The sequence below is a fragment of the Gorilla gorilla genome, chromosome 4, assembly GCF_029281585.2.
Source record: "Gorilla gorilla gorilla isolate KB3781 chromosome 4, NHGRI_mGorGor1-v2.1_pri, whole genome shotgun sequence".
Taxonomy (NCBI): domain Eukaryota; kingdom Metazoa; phylum Chordata; class Mammalia; order Primates; family Hominidae; genus Gorilla; species Gorilla gorilla.
The window spans coordinates 45,921,095-45,936,541 of record NC_073228.2 but is presented as its reverse complement, the minus strand read 5'-3'; the positions used below and the strand labels follow the sequence as shown (position 1 = coordinate 45,936,541).

At 43.2% G+C, this 15,447-nt stretch overlaps 1 protein-coding gene across 1 annotated transcript in view; it reads right to left on the bottom strand.

Moving 5' to 3' along the window:
- Positions 1 to 15,447, bottom strand: part of LOC115934626 (leucine-rich repeat-containing protein 37A) — a 63,042-nt gene that overhangs the window by 21,250 nt on the left and 26,345 nt on the right. The window contains 6 exon segments of the mRNA XM_063705774.1: positions 349 to 429; positions 1,078 to 1,149; positions 3,945 to 4,016; positions 6,806 to 6,877; positions 8,929 to 11,915; positions 12,623 to 12,720. Coding sequence (XP_063561844.1) covers positions 349 to 429; positions 1,078 to 1,149; positions 3,945 to 4,016; positions 6,806 to 6,877; positions 8,929 to 11,528 — 2,897 coding nt within the window. The 5' untranslated portion in view covers positions 11,529 to 11,915; positions 12,623 to 12,720.

The window sequence follows — 15,447 nt, the reverse complement described above, 5'->3', positions numbered from 1 at the left end:
GTTGAATTCCTGACCTCGGGTGATCCACCCACCTCGGCTCCCAAAGTTCTGGGATTACAGGTCTGAGCCACCCCGCCCAGCAACAAGGCTAATTTGAGGGTCACTTCTTTGATGCCTTTTCTTGCCCATGCTATAGGTCAGAACTAGGACAAGCAGAGGAGGTCATATATAAGCTACATAAGTCTCTTGGCCTCTTTGTACCTTAGCTTCCCCATTTGAGAAAAATGAATGGATCTTAAGACACGCTTTTCAGAGTTGATAATGGGCTTATACCCAGCTACCCAATAATTGTATGAGTTTTTGTACATAAATAGTTGTTTACATGTATTCATCTTCTATTTCACTTACAACTTATGTAAAAACTGCATTCCGTGCCAGGCCTGAAATGTTCCAAAGCTGAGTTCTGTAATTACATTGCAACTAAGATTTCTAAAAAAAAAAGACACAAGCCAAAGAAAAAAATAATTATTTCAGAACATTTATCATTTGCCATGATTCTAATTCATATAGGATGGAACATAACCTCAATCCTTTCTCTACGCACTAAGGAAATCTCACTGTGGAAGATACTGGCTTATGATTTATACTTTAACACTGCACATGTGGTGCATTAGATACAAAACAGTGAATGCTCAGTAAATACCTGTGTTAAGTGATCTTTATTTCTCTAGAACAGGATTTCACAACTTCAGTGCCATCAACATTTTGGACTATATAACTCTTTGCCATGGGGGTTTGTCTTATACCTTGAAGGATGTTTAGCAGCATCTCTGGCCTTTGCCCACCAGATGCCAGGAGCACACCTACAGTTTTGTCAACCAAAACTGTCTCCGGACATTACCAAATGCCACATGAGTGCAAAATCACACCACCTGAGAACCACTGCTCTCTGATGATTCACTAAGATCTGTGTAATAATTCTCACAATAATCCTTGCTAGAGACAAAAAGGATTTGCTGTATAATTTTAGTAGCTTTCTACTGGTAAAATTTTAATCATATTTCAAGAATAGCAAAAAGGTTTATAATTAACTTTTATAAAAATTCCAAATGTAATCAAGTTATATTTGTAACTTACATAAACTTCAAAAATGGTAGTGGTTCAAATGTATGTCTTTCAATAGACTGTATTTTATTGCAGGATAAATCTCTAGGAAAAGGAAAACGAAAATATTGCCTTGATTAGTTATTAAATATCGATTGGTATGAATAACAGCAAAAGTTTAGAATAATACTGAATACCTATTTTTCATCTCAACTCTAAACGTTTGGACTTGTATTTGAACTTTCCAGAGCCCCTAACCCTGCCCATACCTCTCCTAGAGTCTCACCTTCATGGTTTTAATAAATATACAACATAATAGACTTTGGAAATAATTTTTCCTGAGAGCAGTAGACTTGATTAGATGCCCTTTTGTAGTGTCATCAAATCTTAGATTATGAGCTCAAAGATTTTATCTCTATATACACAATTTCTAATATTAAAAAAAATAGTCGGGCCGGGTGCGGTGGCTCAGGCCTATAATCCAGCATTTTCGGAGGCCGAGGCTGGCAGATCCTGAGGTCAGGATACCGAGACCATCCTGGCTAACACGGTGAAACCCCGTCTCTACAAAAAAAATAAAAAATTAGCCGGGCCTAGTGGCACGTGCCTGTAGTCCTAGCTGCTCAGGAGGCTGAGGCAAGAGAATGGCATGAACCCAGGAGGCGGACCTTGCAGTGAGCCAAGATTGCACCACTGCACTCCAGCCTGGGCGACAGAGCGAGATTCCGTCTCAAACAAACAAACAAACAAACAAACAAGTCTCACATTTCTACACCTTCTTAGTTTAGGTCTGTTTTCCTAAGCCAGTTCAATATCAGAAGAAATAAAAGACATCCTTTCACATCATTTGAAAGGAAGCTACCCCTTTACCTAATACATAACTTTGAACTAATTCAAATCATATTAATAGAATTAATTTCTATCATAATAGAAATTCATTTTTGGTTTTGTATTGCTTTAATATTTCATAAAAAAAATTTCTTCAGTTATACAGTGATGGAGTTTGTCCCTCCCTCTTTACCTGGATGGTGTAACATTGTCTGGCTGATGTCTCCATCTCTAGTCTCTCCCTTCCTAAACTATCCTGCACACAGTCATCATATAAACTCTCCAGAAGTGGCTTGCAAAGACCAGCATCTCCTGGGAAATTACTGAAGATGCAAATTCTGGGTCCCACTCTACACCAACTGAATCAGTTAACTACGAGGGTGGAGTCCAGAACTGAGTTCTAACGTGCCCTCTCAACGACTGTGATGCAGATCTACCTTACAGCGCTGCTGTGGTAATACGGTTCCCCATGTCGGCTCCTCAGCTTGGCATTGAAAGCCCTAGAAGATCTGGCTCCATTTTCCTACTCTCCCTTCTTGTACTCTACGGGTACTCACGGCATTCCTTGAATACTTTCCTGTGTTTTGCCCTCCCATTTTCCTTTTGCAAGTTTAGAGTATTTTCCCCAAGATGTCCGTCTGCTGTTACACAATGGCCCTTCAAAGTCCTATTCAAATGGCATTGTTCTAGTAACATCCTCCTGGGTCCAAATTGAAGGCATTTTTTCCTCTTCTATGTTCCAGAAACAATTTATCCCTCCTAGTGCCTACATCCATTTCTTCTTAATGTAGTTATTTTTTATCCCATTTCTTCTGAGCATAAACTCCCTGAAAGCATGGACTAGGTCTTGCTCACCTGCATTGCCCACCATGTTTAAAACTGACACATGGAAATAAAGCAAACTCAAATATTTGTAAAATAAATGAATAGCTGGGGGAGTGAGTAGAAGGAAAATAACTATTTTAAAGGAAATGTTTTATTATTTCATGGTCTCTGTAGCACTTTGGCATCCACCTGAGGGTCTTTACACCCACTTTCCTTAAGCCTTCTATATTTGAAAGAATCTGTTTGCAAAAGAGCATCACTAATGAGCTTAATAAGGATTAATGACATACACACCTCCATGGACAAAGGGTAAGAATCAAGCTTTCATAGCAATGAACATAGTATCTTCTTGTCTCTAAACAGACAGAAATACAGGGATCCCTTTCCGGTAACAGGGCTGGGGCGATCGTTATTTTGTAATCAGTGAAGAGTTAGGGGCATTTCTGATGTGCTTCTTAGTGTAAACATTTCTAGCTCTACCAGTTAACCATCATTTTAAACATCTGTTTTAATATAACAATTCCTGAAATGAAATCCTTAATACCAGTCTATTCTCTTGGTAGCTTAATATTCTTGATAATATTATTGATATAATTCAGCTATTTTTAATATTTAAATGTTAATTTAATTCCGATTAAATTACCAAAAAATTCTGGATTAATGATGTTCAAATGAATGCAGGTGGTCTCCATTTTCTTCTCCTTTAGGCAACCATCTGAAGTTAACTTTAGTTCCTTTCATCCTACTAAACCAACTTTTTGAAATTTTTTTTGGTGAAGGTCAGACAGTAAATATTTTAGGTTTTGTGGGCCACATATGATCTCTCACATATTTCTTTGTTTCTTTTCTTTTTCTTTCACAGTCCCTTTAAAAATGCAAAAACCATTCTTAACTTAATGGGCTATTTAAAAATAGACCACAGATTACATTGGATCTATTGGTTGTAGACTGAATAGAAAAAGAATGATATGTGAACCCTTATAAAACAAGGTTCATATGGGTGTCAGTCACTGCTCAGATTTTCTTACCATGTGAAATTTTTTTGTCTGTATTTTGTCTATATAACTTAAAAACTGAAAATGCACAGGAGGCAGCTAATGCTAGAGATGGGCTGAGACCCTATACAAACTTACAGAATTGCAGAATTTTATTGCTCGAAGAAATCTGAGAAATTATCTAATTTGAACCCCTTATTCATTTTACAGATAATATGACTAAAAACTCATAAATATAATTAACTAACTTACAAATACTGGAGGGATAGCAGGCCTTCAAATGAATCCTTGTGTAATTCAGTCAAGGTATTTTCTCTGAGAATTCTGGAAAATGAAGAAGTTATTTTTAGATTAAAATGCAAACTACAACTATTTGCTACACAGAAGCATCTCCTGCATGTGGAGGAAAGCTGGGTCATGGTCACTTCAAGATGGTGGGATCTGCTCTGCTTTCATTCAAACCTTTTCTTATATTTTCCTTTTTGTGTCCATCTCTCTCCACCACCACCACAAACACACACACACACACACACACACACACACACACACTCAAGCACACCCCTTGAAGAGTGGGTTTCTTCCCACCAAATTCTATTATTTCATGCCTCCTCTCTAGATCACAAAATCCCTTTTAGAATCCAACTCTGGGTGGCACCAAGATCAGCAGAACCTCCATTTCCTCCTCTCTTTTCCCAAACCTAATTATGAAAGCCCCACATGGAACCATATCACGGCTGCAAGTGAAGCCATTCAACCTTTTTCCCCCCATCAAAAAAATTGGAGAACTATAATGTGCATAAAGTGCACATAACATAAATGTTGTTTATATTTAATTTAATTTAATTTTTGAGACAGGGTCTCACTCTGTTCCCAGACTGGTCTCAAACTCCTGGCTCAAGTGATCCTCCTGTGTCTGCTTCCCAAAGTGCTGTGACTGCAGACATGAGCCACCTCACCTGGCCAAATATTCAGTTTAATAATTATGAAGCAGATACCCATGTAAACATCGTTACAAAAGATCATTGCTAGCATGCCAGAAGCCCCAGTGTGCCCCTTTCCAATCATATCCCTCTCTCTAACCCTAATAGGTAACCACTATCCTGACCTTTGTAATAATTTTCTTGTTTTTAAAATGTAGTTCTGGCCTGGCGTGGTGGCTCATGCCTGTAATCCCAGCACTCCGGAAAGCCAAGGTGGGTGAATCACCCACGGTCATGAGTTTGAGACCAGCCTGACCAACATGGTGAAACCCTGTCTCTACTAAAAATATAAAAATTAGCTGGGTGTGATGGAGGGCACCTGTAATTCCAGCTACCCAGGAGGGTGAGGCAGGAGAATCGCTTGAACCCGGGAGGTGGAGGTTGCAGTGAGCCAAGATCACACCATTGCACTCCAGCCTGGGCAACAAGAACAAAATTCCATCTGAAAAAATAAATAAAGCAATTCTCCTGCCTCAGCTTCCCAAGTAGATGGGATTACAGGCACCCACCACCATGCCTGGCTATTTTTTGTATTTTTAGTAGAGACGGGGTTTCGCCCTATCGGCCAGGCTGGTCTCAAACTCCTGACCTCAGGTGATCCGCCTACCTCCCAAGGTGCTGGGATTAAAGGCGTGAGCCACCGCGCCTAGCATATGTTTATTTTTAATTTAGAACTCATCGTGGCTTGTCTATATACATTGAAATGATGTGACACACAAACTGTTGTGAAAAATCTCAGTTACTTTGAATGTAAGCATTTTTTTCAAAATCACTTATGTGTCTAAACCAATTCCTTCTATAAATCAGTAAGAAAATGATAAAACAATTCAACAGGAAAATGAACAAAGGCCAGAAAACTCAGAGAAGAAACACAAATGTTCAATAAACATATAAAGATATTAAATTAAATTCATGAGTAATCAGAAAAATTCACATTTAGATGGAATCCCTTTTATTCATCCATAACTTCAGCAAAAAGTTGGAGAATACCCAGCGGTGAAAAGGTGTCGGGAAATGAATGCTGTCATATTCTGCTGACAATAGAGTAAGTTGGCACAAAATTTTTGAAGGCAATTAAAATTTTATATCTACATAGTCTTCACCCCAAGAATTCCATTTCCAGATATCTATGCTACAGGAATACTTGCACATGTTCACAAAGAAGCATGTACAGGGATTTCATTGCAGCAATGCATGTAACAAGTAAACTAAGCATAATCTAAACATTCATCAATGGGGGAATTATTAAATAAACCATGATGCATCCATACTACGGATTATGCAGGAGTTTAAATGAATGGGGTGACCCTCTAAGTACTGGGAAGGAAAGAAATCTAAGGCATATCATGAAGTGAAAGAATCAAGTTGCAAGATGTTACCCTTTATGTGAAGAAAAAATTTTAAAACCACAAATCCATTTTGCTTTATGTAAATATGTATGTAGGTAAATGAGGAAAAGTCTGGAAGCATGTATACTAAATGCAGAGTAGCATTACTTCAGGGATGAGGGAGTAGGGCACAAGGAGAGTTTTTGTTGTATCTGTTATTGCATTTTTATACATTAAAAATGGAATCATGGGCTGCGGGTGGTGGCTCATGCCTGTAATAGGAACACCTTAAGAGGCCAAGGTAGGAGGATCACTTGAGCCCAGGAGTTCAAGACCAGCCTAAGCAGCATAGGAAGACCCTGTCTCTACAAAAAATACAAAATTAGGTGGGTGTGGTGGCATGCACCTGCGGTCCCAGCTACTGGGGAGGCTGAGGTGAGAGGATCACTTGGGCCTGGGAGGTGAAGGCTGTAGTGAGCTGTGATTGTGCCACTGCACTGCAGCCCAGAGGACAAAGTAAGACCCTGTCTCTGAAAAAAAAAAAAAAAAAAAAAAAAAGAGAACAAAAAGGAATATAACCATGTACTATTTGTATGATAAAAAATAAATTTAAATTGCCTCTTATTTTAAAGAGAGCCTACCAAATTTAATTTTAAAATAACCATACGATTGCAATCAACAGTGGTTGATTTGGGGCATGGAGGAGAAATATCTTTCCTCAGAGGTACCGACCTCAAAATTCTGGACCAAGAAGGATCTTACAATGCAGTTAGCTTTTTGTCATATTTGGAGAGAATATACTCACAGTTTCTCGGTCCAACTGTATGCTTTCCATACATTTACATCAATGTAAGAAATATAGTTTCCTTGGAAATTTCTGTGAAGAAACACAGTTTATATCCTTGAATAGGTACGAAAACAATGAACACGATAAGTAAAAGAATCATTGCAACCTTGTTGGGGATATTCAGAAACAGAAAATAACACCTGCTTTCTCATTTCCAGAGCTATCAGCTTCCCAGTTTGCACAATTCATCAAGAAATTATGCGGGGTCACTGGCACAAATGATGAGGCATCTCCTGGAAGCTTAACTTCTTATCCATCCCATCTCTTGGACAGATGATGCCAGTTAATTACTTTGAATGTTAAGTATTTTATCTAAAAGCACTTATGTGTCTAAACAGACTTCTACACATCAGTACCAAAATGGTAAATAATTCCACAGAAATATGGGCAAAAGCTTATCATTATCAACAAATGAGAAGAAAGAAACCCTATGCCAGGTAACACCAAAGCTTTGGCCCAGTGCCCTCGGTTGAAACATCCTAGGCTTTTTCTTTCCACTCCTATTACAACTGATCTGATTTGGCCCCTTCACACTTCACTCCTAGATTTTGCTAGACCTTTCTATTTTGTCTCCCTGAATTAAGCTTTTCCTTTTGGACACTTTACATATGGATTCTAAAACAATCCTCTGCATGTCTACACTTGCACATAATGCAAAAAACAAAATAAAATAATCTTCCTGTTTTGATCATGTAATCTCTCTTGCTTGGAAACTTTCAATGGCTTTCCATACCTCATTGTGTAACTTTCAAACTCCTATAGCTGATAATCAAGGTTGTACAGAATCGTATCTTCATTGCTCCCTCACCTAATTCTTTGTAGCCACATTGGTCTACTAAATTCCAACCATACCTGTAGCCATGCGTTTGCCTAGACTGTACTCCCATTTTTCTTCTGTTTAACAAATTATAGCTACTCTTTAAGACCCAAGTAAAGTTTTAGCTTACCCATGTAGCATCTCCACACCTCAAGGATCACAGATTCTGGCAAATTCTAGCACCAATGGTCTGCATTATCTTTTAGTACTTAATTATATATACCTCCCTTTTTATGCCTATTCTCTTTCTTCCCTCCTATCATTTTTTTTTTTTTTTTTTTTTGAGATGGAGTCTTGCTCTGTCGCCCAGGCTGGAGTGCAGTGGTGCAATCTCGGCTCACTGCAAGCTCTGCCTCCCAGGTTCACGCCATTCTCCTGCCTCAGCCTCCCGAGTAGCTGGGACTCCAGGCACCCACCACCATGCCTGGCTAATTTTTTTCTGTATTTTTAGTAGAGATGGGGTTTCACCATGTTAGCCAGGATGGTCTTGATCTCCTGACCTCGTGATCCACCCGCCTCGGCCTCCCAAAGTGCTGGGATTACAGGCGTGAGCCACCACACCCAGCCTCTTCCCTCCTATCATTTTCTTGTTCTGGAGACAGTAGCATACTTGGCCCTGGGTGTGACATAAAACTAGTTCTACATATAGAAAGCTAGGGACAAAGATGAGTTCTGGACAAAACTAAAGGACTGAATAATCATGTGAACAGCCATCTCTCCTACATATGCTAAGCACTGATGAAGTGTTTCATATATTCACTCACCTAAATTTCACAACAATCCTATGAAATGCTAACTAGCATGATCCTCAGTTTAAAGGTGAGGAAATTGAGTCACAGGCAGAATCACTTGCTCTGGGTCACCAAGCTAATAAATAGATCTGGGTTCAAACCCAGGCAGCCTGGCTCCGGAATCAACTCTTAACCACTTAGAGCATCATCACTGAGATCGGGAGAGGGACAGGCTGCTGTAAAGAGGGTGAAGCGAAAACGGGAGGAGAGCAGCGGTTAAGCAATGATGTGATGGGGCTAAATAAAAATGGATACGAAAACGAGCTAAAGACCAGAGTAAAAGGAAAAGACTGGAGAAGGGGCCTAACATTAAAGGAGAATGAGGAGAAGGGAGAGTTGACAAGCAAAGGTGAAAGCAGAAAGTCAGTTGTCCATATGGCTTGGGGAGATAAAGAAGGCCCAGGAAGGCCTCCAGGAAAAGGCTGCCATGTCAGGCAGGACACAGAGGACAATTGAGGAAAAGTGATTCTTACAAGATGGTGAAGGTGCCATTGTGGGTGTTGGGCTCTGGCACAGGCACTTGGCGGAGCCTCTGCTCTGGGTTGAGATCAATACATGACAACATCTCATCTCTGCAGGTACAGAGCTCACATATGTTGGTGCTTGTGGAGGCCTTGTGTTCCTCTGGTGCAGCTAAAGCCTTATCTTGGATGTAACTTTCAGACTGCACCAGTGAATCCTGAGTAGGTTCTAGCTCAGCAGGTGGACCTGTGACTTCAGTCAGTTTTCGATGCAGAGTCTGAAGCTGATCTGGATGAGGAGCTGTAGTCTTCTCCAGGGCTGTAGAATGTCCAATCTCTGTAGTGGGCTCTGGAGTTATGGCAAGCCCTAGGTCTGGAGGCTGAGTTGAGGTCTCCTCCGTGGTTGGAGACGGTTTAACCTCTGTAGTAGGTTTTGTAGTTATGGTAAGCTCCAGGTCCAGAGGTTGAACGGTGGCTTGAGTCAGGTGTGAATGCTGAGCCTGACCCTTGTCTGAAGGTGGAAGTGTCACCTCAGGGTGTCCTGGAGGAGGAGCTGTAGTCATCAGGGCTGTAGAAGGTTCAACCTCTGTCATGGATTTTGGAGTGATGGTAAACCCCAGGTCCAAAGGTTGAACTGTGGCTCGAGTCAGGTGTGAATGCTGAGTCTGAACCTGGTCTGGATGTGGAAGTGTCACCTCAGGATGCTTTGGAGAAACTATAGTCCTCTTCGGGGGTGTAGAATGTCCAACCTCCGTAGTGGGTTCTGGAGTGATGGTAAGTCCCAGGTCCAAAAGTTGAACTGTAACGCTGGGTGACACTGGATGCTGAGCTTGATCCTGACCTGGTGTTGGATTTGTTACCCCTTGATATACTCGAAGTTGGGGTACAACTTTCTTAGGAGGCTGAGTTGGGGTCTCCTTCATGGTTGGAGAAAGTTCAACCTCTGTCATGGATTCTGGAGTGATGGTAAACCCCAGATCCAAAGGTTGAACTGTGGCTTGAGTCAGGTGTGAATGCTCTGGAGGTTGAGCTACAACTACATTAGGGAACTCTGGAGTCTGAGCTGGGGCCTCCTGATGGGTTAGGGAAGACTCACCCTCCTCAGCGGTCTGTGGATGCTCAGCTGCAGCCTCCTGCTGGGTTGGAGAGGGGTTCTCATTATTAATAGGTTCCGGAGATTGAAATGAAGCCTCCTGTTGAACTGCTAAAGGTCCAGCTTCTTCCGATGACTCTGGAAGCAGAGGTGGGCCCCCGTGCTGGATGGCGGGAGGTTCTACATCATTACCTGACCCTGAGAGCTGAGCTGTAGCCTCCTGGTGGACTAGAGAAGTTCCCACCTCTGCACTAGGCTCTGCTGCTATGGTGAGCTGCACGTCTGGAGGCTTCACAGAGACATTGGGTGAATCTAAATGATGAGTTTGATGGTGACCTGGAGGTGAAACTGTGACTTCATGATGTTCTGGAGGCTGACCTGGGGTCTCCTGCTGGGTCGGAGAAGATTCGACCTCCCCAGAAGACTCAGAAGGCTGAACTGGCTGCTGCTGCTCACTGATGGAAAGTTCATGCTCCATAGGAGGAACTGGAGGCTCAATTGGGGCCTCCTGTTGGGTTGCAGAAGGTTCCACCTCCTCTGGAAACCGAATTGGGGCCTCCTGCTGGGCTTGGGAAGATTCTGTCTCATTGGTAGGCTCTGAAGTTATGGTAACCTCCACATCTGCAGGTTTAACTGTAATGTTGGGCGAGTGATAATGAGCTTGATCCTCACCTGGAGGTTGAACGGTCACCTCATGATTCGGTAGAGTTAGACTCTCCATAGAGGACTCTGGAGGCAGAGCTGGGGCCTCCTGCTGCATTGAAGAAGGTTCTTCCTCCTCAGGGAGCTGTGGAAGCTGTGCTGGGGCTTCTTGCTGGAGTGAAGAGGACTGGATGTCTTCAAGGGTCTCTGGATTTTCAGTTTCAGGCTCTAGATGGAATTGAGAAGGTCCAACTTGCTCAGAGGGCCCTGGAGGCTCATCTGACTTCACCCGGAGTTCTGGAGGCAGGCTACCCGGATACGGTGTATCCGTGCTGGAATATTCATGCTGCAAATTCTGTTTCTGACTCTGAGGTGTGGATAATTGGCGTATAATTCCAATAATCTCAGCAAGGCTCCAACGCCGAGCTGGATCTTTCTTCAGCTTCTTGGGCGAAACAGGGAGCCTTTCCTGTGGACTCAGCTTGTCCTTTAAATCCTGCTGTGAAGCCAAGAACTGCTCTGGCTCCAGGGGCAGCTCTCCAGCTGAATCCCAGGTGTCCAGGAATGGAACCAAATTTTCAGTCGATTCCTGGGGTGGGGCTGGCATCTCTGAGGAAGCAGAGGGCCCCAGGTGATCAAAGTCCCACGGGTCTGCCAGGAGAGTAGGCTCATGGGGAGATTCCTGTGGGAAATGGGAGGAGTGGGAAGACCAGGGCTCAGATGGCCCCAGGGGGTTAGAGGTCAGCTGGAGCGGGTCCTTGACCCACTCCAGAGGCTGAGCCTCCTTGACTAGTTGCCACATAAGGAGGGGCCACGGGCCCCAGAAACGCAGCCGGGACATGACACACGCTAGTGCCGGGCACTGAGCGGAAGTCATTCTGGCAGCTCCGAGACGCTCATGCCCCTTATAAGCGTGAGCCCCGCCCTGTCTTTATGACACCTTTATTTATGCCACAGATCTGCTCCATGTCACCAGGGCACTCTTATGTCACAATCCCGCCCAAGCACGCCTTCCCATCCTGCCCTGCCGGAACACCCCTCTCCTCCCCTTAGTGAGGAAGGATTTGGGCCTCAGACCCTGGTGGTCCCAGGACTCCAGCGCCTGCTGTGGTGGGGTAGGGTGGGGTGGGGGCGCGGCAGAGCTTCCCAAGGAAGTCGACGGACCTCGCCTCAGGATATTCAGAAGTGCTAGTTCAGTTCTGGCAGACTTCCTCCTTTAAGGTGAAATCCGAGAACACTCTTCCTTCCAGGGAGAGCAACTGACCTGCAAAATGGGGGCCAGGATGCACATTACAGTCATTTATTCCAAAGTGTTGCCATTTTCGCTAAACTGTCGCATGTTTGATAATTAATTCACCACCCTATTAGGTAGGGGCTGCCAGGGAATAAGCGAGGACTCCAAATTTTCTGTAGGAGGGGTGTTGGGAGTTGGCAATTCGGTCTGGGAGAGAAGGTTTCAATCCGAGTGAAGAGCCCTTTACACTAGCCTGGGAGGAGGCTGAACTGTCATCCTGCCTTGACTCAACACAGCCATTACCCTAGACGTTACAGCACTTCTAGGGTCACCTGTGTTCAGAGATCTACCCTGTGTGCACACATGGAGAAGAGGCTTAGGTTGTTAAAGTCAGCATGTTAAATAATTTCCTGAAATGCGACTGTAACTAGAACCCAGCTGACTTCCCCCACAGCCGTTCTTACCTATTTTATTACTGTCTGGCATAATTACCAGCGTGTAAACTCCAAGAAGGTGCTTCATCTTCTTCCAGTGCCTGGCATAGGCATATGGTGCATAGTGATGGCTTTAAAACTGAAGGGGGGCCGGGTGTGGTGGCTCACACCCATAATCCCAGAACTTTGGGAGGACGAGGTGGGGGGATCACTGAGGTCAGAAGCTCAAGACCAGCCTGACCAACATGGTGAAACTCCGTCTCTACTAAAAATACAAAATTAGCCAGGTGTGGTGGTGCATACCTGCAATCTCAGCTACTCAGGAGGCCAAAGCAGGAGAATCGCTTGAACCTGGGAGGCAGAGGTTGCAGTGAGCCGAGATCGCAACATTGCACTTCAGCCTGGGCAACAAGAGAGAAACTCCATCTCAATAAAATAAAATAAAATAAAATAAAATGGAAGAGATTCCAAGATTCACCTCATTTAGGGATGGAGCTATTGTTATAATCAGATTTCTGAAATGAGTGCTGACTGCCTCTCACATTTCACAGGAAGCTAGACTTCTTAAAGCTTGAAGTCTCCTTGGTGGGTTTTATTTAAATTGAATTAAAATTATTATTTTACAGGGAAAAATTTCAAAACACTTTGCAACTTTGGGGTAAAAGTTAAATAAAACACTGTAGCCCCAAGTTAAGTTCCCACTGAAATGATACTTTCACTCCTTTTTAAAAAAAATTCCATAAATAGTAAATAATGACTGTTTTGAGATTAATTTAGAAACAATCCCTATTTAAGAGCTTTCATATGCAGTCATGCATTGCTTGCCATGTGAGGAGCTTGAGAAATGTATCACTAGGTGATTTCACCATTGTGCTAACATCACAGTGTATACTTACACAAACCTAGGTGGTGTAGCCACCATACCTAGGGTACACGGTATGGCTTAGGACTCCTAGGCTACAAACCTGTACTGTATGTTACTGTACTGAATACTAAAGGCAACTGTCACAGAATGGCAGGTATTTGTGTATGTAGACATGGAAAATATATAGTTAAAATACTGTGTAAAAGACAAAAATGGGGCCTGGGCGCAGTGGCTCATGCCTGTAATCCCAGCACTTTGGGACGCCAAGGTGGGTGGATCACTTGAGCTCAGGAGTTCAAGACCAGTCTGGCCAACATGGTGAAACCCCATCTCTACTAAAAATACAAAAATTAGCTGAGTGTGGTGACACATGTCTATAATTCCAGCTACTCAGGAGGCTGAGGTAGGAGAATCACTTGAACCTGGGAGGTGGAGGTTGCAATGAGCTGGGATCATACCACTGCACTCCAGCCTGGACAACAGAGTGAGACCCCATATCAAAAAAAAAAAAAAAGATAAAAATGGTATACCTATATAGGGATAGCTCCATTATATGCTTACGGAACGACCATCATATATGTGGTCTACTGTTGACCCAAACTTCATTTTGCAGCACGATTGTAAATGATTGACAGAAAGATCTTCAGCAAAATATTCCACCCAAGATACGTGGGAGATAGTGAGATCCAAGCAATAAGCCATATTTGAAAGGTATTATAGTTTTCGAAAGCTGTAGCGCAATCATTCTTAAGGCCAGTTACCTTCTCCCCACATCTCTGGGATCCTGTTTGAAGGGAGTTCTAACAAGGCCTGTGTTCGAGCAGCCCAGCATCCCTTACTCCTGGAGCGGGGGGAGACTAACCCCTCTCCCGTGTCCACAACTGTAGTAATACAATCCTCAGTTCTGCTCTCCAAACTTCAAATAAGGGGTCAGAGCCAAGGGTCAAGACTTTAGGAAAAGCCCCGGAAATACCCTGCACTCAAAAAGCAGTTTCAGAGTTTCACATTTTCCTGAGAATTAAGCAAATTATCCTCCAAATTCTGCTGCTTGTTTTGAATTATGGTTATACTGGCTATGTTATCCAACCCTTCAGTTGTTTTTCTTTTTTTTTTTTTTTTCCTCGAGAGAGTGTCTTGCTCTGTCACCCAGGCTGGAATGCAGTGGCATGATCTCGGATAACTGCAACCTCCGCCTCCTGGGTTCAAGTGGTTTTCATGCCTCAGCTTCCCAAGTAGCTGGGATTACAGGTGCCCACCACCACACCCAGCCAATTTTTGTATTTTTAGTAGAGACAGGGTTTCACCATATTGGCCAGGCTGGTCTTGAACTCCTGACCTCATGATCCACCCACCTTGGCCTCCCAAAGTGCTGGGATTACAGCTGTGAGCCACAGTGCCTGGCCTGTTTGTTTTTTGAGATGGAGTTTCACTCTTGTTGCCCAGGCTGGAGTGCAATGGTGTGATCTCGGCTTACCGGAACTTCCGCTTCCCGGGTCCAAGCGGTTCTCCTGCCTCAGCCTCCCGACTAGCTGGGATTACAGGCATGTGCCACCATTTCTCCATGTTGGTCAGTCTGATCTTGAACTCCTGACCTCAGGTGATCCACCCGCCTCAGCCTCCCAAAGCACTGGCATTACAGGTGTGAGCCACTGTGCCTGGCCCTGTTACCTTTGAGTTTTTGTCTCCACATACTTATATTAAACCGCGTAGTTCTTCTTCCCATCTGACATCTACAATCTCTTCACTGGGTCTGTACTCCATAGCTATTTTACCACTTTCTGAAATAAAGTTAGCAAGGATGAATTCAGAATCTTTTTCATTCCAAAACTTCCTGCATATAATGGTAGCAACCCACAATGAGACATTCTTTTAGTTTCTAAAAGCAGAAAATAAGTATTTTCCTAAAAGTTTCCTCATCTCCTCATCATACACTTCGATTTTTGTTTTTCTTTTTCTTTTCTTTGAGACAGGGTCTCACTCTGTCACCCAGGCTGGAGTACAGTGGCACTATCATAGCTCACTGTAGCCTGGAATTCCTGGGCTCAAGTCATCCTCCTGCTTCAGCCTCCAGAGTAGGAGGCACTACATCACTGTGCCCAGCTAATTCTCTTTTTTAGAGACATGGTCCCGCTTTGTTTTCCAGGCTGGTCTTGAACTCCTGGCTTGAAGTGATCCTTCTGTCTTGGCCTCCCGAAATGCTGAGATTTCAAGCGTGAGTCATCACGTCTGGTCTCACAGCTCAGTTTTTAACATATGTATGAAA